This window comes from Chenopodium quinoa, unplaced genomic scaffold, assembly GCF_001683475.1.
Source record: "Chenopodium quinoa cultivar QQ74 unplaced genomic scaffold, ASM168347v1, whole genome shotgun sequence".
NCBI lineage: Eukaryota > Viridiplantae > Streptophyta > Magnoliopsida > Caryophyllales > Amaranthaceae > Chenopodium > Chenopodium quinoa.
In genome coordinates, this window is record NW_018745307.1 from 8,444 (window position 1) to 13,520 (window position 5,077).

Below are 5,077 nucleotides of genomic sequence, written 5' to 3' on the forward strand. Positions count from 1 at the left end.
ACCAATGCCATCACAAATGTTTCCAACCAAATGGCAAAGATGGCGAAACAAATGGAGGAGTTCATGAAATCAAGTTCCCAAAATGCTTCCTCCCCTTCTCCCAAGGGAGGCCATGGTATGAATCCTTCTACTTCTTCTCCCTCTAATTACAATGCCATGCCTCCTGGTTGTATGTTTTGTGATATATGTGGAGGCTATGATCATAATTCTCAACAATGTATGTCCATAAGTGAAGGTCCCCCTCCCCATGAAAATGATGATAATGTTGAAGATGTTAATGCCATGAATTTTGTGCCCCGTGAGGGAAATAATGGAATGCGACCAAATTGGAATCAAAAACCCAAACCATAGTTGGAATCAAAACCAAGGTTGGAATCAAAGTCAATGGAATCAAAGTGGTGGTGGTTATGATAACCAAGGCCAAGGTAGGGGAAACTCTTCCAATTACAATGGAAGAAGTTACTCAAACCAAAGACCCAATTGGAATCAAAACCAACAACACTATTCCAACAACCAACAACGTTTTAATTCCAATCAGGGTTCCGGGGGTAATAGACCTCAAAATGCTTCTACTTTCTCACAAAATAGTAGACCCCCCGGTTTTGACCAAGTAAGGCCCCATTCTCAAATTCCCCCTACTCAACCCCTCCAAATAGAAGCCCCTCCTGATCCTATGATGGCTATGCTTCAAAATTTCATTAAAAATCAAGAAAACCATAATAAGAGTCAAGAGGAAGAAAAGAAACAAATCAAGGCACACATGAAAATGCTTGAGACCCAAATCTCTCAAATTGCCCAACCAAGTTCTTCATCCTCCCCTTCTTCGTCTTCTTCTTTACCTAGTCAAGGTGTCAACCCCAAGTCTATGTATGCCATTACTACTAGAAGTGGGAAGATCCTTGAGAGTGAACTAAATGTTGAGAAGAGTCCCGATGTGAGGATAGGACTTGAGGTTGAGGATGAATCATCAAGAGAGAATGAGATTCTAGAGGGAAGTGCCGGAAAGAATGAGAGGGGTGAGAAAGAGAAAGAGAAGGAACTCGAAAAGGAGAGCACCAAAGATCAAACATCTTTACCCCTTAATCTCCAACCTAGGAATGAGAGGTTGCCTTTTCCCCAAAGATTTGCTAGGTCTAGGCTTGATGTCCAATTTGGAAAATTTTTAGATGTAGTAAAGAGCTTGCATGTTTCTATACCCTTTGTGGATGCTATGAAAGAGATGCCACACTACTCTAAATTCCTAAAAGACCTCCTGAATGGAAGGAGAGAAGTTGAAACCGTTAGCTTAACCGCAAATTGTAGTGTTATTCTCTCCAGTAAGCTACCAACTAAATTGCAAGATCCCGGTAGTTTTTCCATCCCTTGTTCTATCAATGAAGTTCATTTGGGGAAAGCTTTGTGTGACCTAGGTGCTAGTGTGAGTTTAATGCCTTTCTCGGTCTACCAAAAGCTTAATGTGGGAAACCTTTCACCTACAAACATCACCCTCCAATTAGCAGATAGGTCCACAAAATTGCCTATAGGGAAAGTAGAGGACATACCCCTTAGAGTCGGTAAGTTCACTTTTCCGGTGGACTTTTATGTTCTTGAAATGGATGAAGATGAAATAATTCCTATAATCTTGGGTAGGCCATTCCTAGCTACCTCTAAAGCAATTATTGATGTCAAAGAAGGCAAGATGACCTTGAAGGTTGACAATGATTCTATCGAATTTGATTTGAATAAGGTGATGAGACAACCTTCCTCTGACAATGAATGTTTTAGAATAGATACAATTGAAAACTTGATGAATGAGTTTAGATACCCTTATATGCATGCTTCTAATGATCTACTTGAGAATGTCTTGTTGAATGAGAATTAGGTAGGTGATCAAAAGGAGATGCAATTATATGAGGAAATGCTTGATGAGAAAGAAGAGACAACCCCCGACCAAGAGATGCCCCAACCGTATGAAGTCTTCCAAGTAGAAGAGGAGGAAATCTCCAATGGTAAGGTAGCTCCGAAAGTAGAATTGAAACCTCTACCTTCGGGCTTGAGGTATGTCTTTTTGGATGTTAATGATACTTTTCCGGTCATTATCAATGCTAACCTCACGGAAGAGCAAACCTCCTCATTGATTAATGTTTTGAAAATGCATAGGAAGGCTTTGGGTTATACTCTTGATGATCTCAAAGGTATAAGCCCCTCCCTATGCATGCATAAGATCGATTTAGAGGAGGGTGCTAAGCCGTGTAGGCAACGGCAAAGGAAACTTAATCCTTCCATGCAAGAGGTTGTGAGAAAGGAAGTTTCCAAGCTACTTGAAGCAGGGATCATCTATCCAATCGCTCATAGTGATTGGGTATCCCCGGTTCAAGTAGTGCCGAAAAAGGGAGGTATGACGGTAATGATCAATGATAAGCAACAATTGGTCCCAACTCGGCTTGTTACGGGTTGGCGCATGTGTATTGATTACCGCCAATTAAATGCCAACACTTCCAAAGACCATTTTCCATTACCGTTCATCGATCAAATGCTTGAGAGGCTTACAAAGCATGCTTTTTATTGCTTTCTTGATGGTTATTCGGGATTCTTCCAAATCCCAATTGACCCAAAAGATCAAGAAAATACCACTTTCACTTGTCCCTACGGAACTTTTGCTTATCGTAGGATGCCTTTTGGTCTTTGTAATGCCCCGGCCACCTTCCAAAGATGCATGATGTCAATTTTTAGTGAAATGATCGAGGAAGAAATGGAAGTTTTTATGGATGATTTTTTCCGTTGGTGGAGGCACGTATGAGCAGTGCCTAATGAATTTATCTCGTTGTTTAGAAAGATGTGAGAGTGCCAACTTGGTGCTCAATTGGGAGAAATGCCACTTCATGGTGGAAAACGGCATTGTTCTTGGCCATAAAATCTCCCAAGCGGGCATCGAAGTCGATGGTGCGAAGGTTGATGTGATCGAGAAGCTTCCTCCTCCCACAAATGTGAGAGAAGTGAGGTCCTTCCTTGGTCATGCCGGCTTTTACCGCCGCTTCATCAAAGATTTCTCTTTGATTGCTAAGCCTCTCACATCTCTCTTGCAACAGGATAAAGAATTTGTATTTGATGAAGCTTGTCATGAGTCATTTTGCAGGTTGAAACAGGCCCTTTGCACCGCCCCCGTAGTCCGAGGACCGGATTGGTCTCTACCATTCGAGCTAATGTGCGATGCAAGCGACGGGGCCATTGGATCGGTTCTGGGACAAAGAAAGGATGGGAAACTTCACGTTATATACTATTTGTCCAAGACTCTCAACGATGCCCAACGAAATTATACAACTACCGAAAAAGAGTTTTTGGCGGTTATCCACTCATTTGAGAAGTTAAGAACCTACCTCATTGGTTCCAGGACAATAGTGTATACCGATCACTCGGCTCTCAAATATTTGATAAGTAAGAAGGAGGCCAAACCGAGGTTGTTGAGATGGGTGTTGGTCCTTCAAGATTTTGATTACGAAATGAGAGATAAGAAGGGAGCCGAGAACGTGGTGGCGGACCACCTCTCTAGGTTAGGAGCTGCAAGAATACATGAAGACGATTTTCCAATTGAAGATGCCCTAATGGATGATGTCTTATATGCTCTTGAGGCAAAATCAGAGCCTTGGTATGCGGATATTGTGAACTACTTGGCTTGTAGTGCCATACCTCCGGATTTCACTCCTCAACAACATAGAAAGCTCAAGCATGAAGCAAAGAAGTATATATGGGATGACCCCATGTTGTTGAAGAGAGGGGTGGATGGACTCTTGAGAAGATGTGTTCCTAATGAAGAATTCCAAGATGTGCTCTCAATGTGCCACTCATCCCCTTGTGGTGGTCATATGAGTGCTCAAAAGACCGCTTCCAAGGTTTTGCAATGTATGCTCTTTTGGCCGTCTCTATTCAAAGATGCTTGGCAATTTGTTAAGACTTGTGATAGGTGCCAAAGGACAGGGAACATATCACGGCGCGATGAGATGCCCCAAAATCCTATTCTTGAACTTGAAATCTTTGATGTTTGGGCAATTGACTTCATGGGCCCTTTCATCTCATCCCAAGGAAACCGGCACATTCTAGTTGCCGTTGATTATGTCTCCAAATGGCGGAAGCCGTGGCATCTCCCACCAACGACTCAAGGGTGGTCATCAATTTGTTCAAGAAAGTCATCTTCCCAAGATTCGGTGTTCCTAAGGCAATCATAAGTGATGGAGGCTCACACTTCAAGCACCATGCATTCAACAAGCTTCTTTCAAAGTACGGTGTATCTCACAAGCGAGGCCTTGCTTACCACCCCAAACAAGTGGTCAAGCGGAGGTCACAAATAGGGAGTTAAAAGTCATCTTAGAGAAGACTGTTGCTAGAACAAGGAAGGATTGGTCCAGTAAGCTCATTGATTCATTGTGGGCATATAGGACCGCCTTCAAGACTCCTATAGGGACTACCCCCTATAAGCTTGTTTATGGGAAGAATTGCCATTTACCCGTAGAGATGGAGCACCGAACGCATTGGGCAATCAAGCAAATCAACTTTGATCTCCACAGTACGGGTGAGCAAAGGCTTCTAGAGCTTCATGAGTTGGAAGAGCTGAGAATGAATGCATATGACAGTGCAAGCCTCTACAAAGCAAGAACCAAGGCATGGCACGATGCTCGAATTTCCAAGAAGGAATTTGTGGAAGGACAAAAGGTCCTGCTCTACAATTCAAGACTCAAGCTCTTCCCCCGGGAAATTGAGATCTAGATGGAGCGGTCCATTTCAAGTGTCCAAAACCTTTCCTTATGGCTCGGTTGAGATTTTCAATGACAAGTACCCTCCATTCAAAGTGAATGGGCAGCGTCTCAAGCCATACTATGAGGGTCAGCTAATTGAGAAGCCAGAAAATTTATCTCTCATTGATGTTTCCAAATCACCATGATTCCGTGTGAAGTACGTCAAGCTAGTGACGTTAAAGAAGCGCTTACGGGAGGCAACCCGGTTTCTAACCTCTTTGATTTTATTTTCTTTCAAATCGCTTGAACTAATCCACCTAACGCTCTTCCCAATCAATTCTGATGCAGGCGTGATTGCGTGTGTCCAC

At 42.9% G+C, this 5,077-nt stretch overlaps 1 protein-coding gene across 1 annotated transcript; it reads left to right on the forward strand.

Annotated features, from left to right (window-relative positions):
* Window positions 1–865: 865 nt before the first annotated feature.
* LOC110712285 lies at window positions 866–4,740 on the forward strand. Its single transcript, XM_021890745.1, has 5 exons — window positions 866–1,016; window positions 1,167–1,726; window positions 1,862–2,375; window positions 2,812–4,192; window positions 4,413–4,740. The coding sequence occupies exons 1-5, from the start codon at window positions 866–868 to the stop codon at window positions 4,738–4,740; spliced, it is 2,934 nt and encodes a 977-aa protein (XP_021746437.1).
* The last annotated feature ends 337 nt before the right edge of the window (window positions 4,741–5,077 follow it).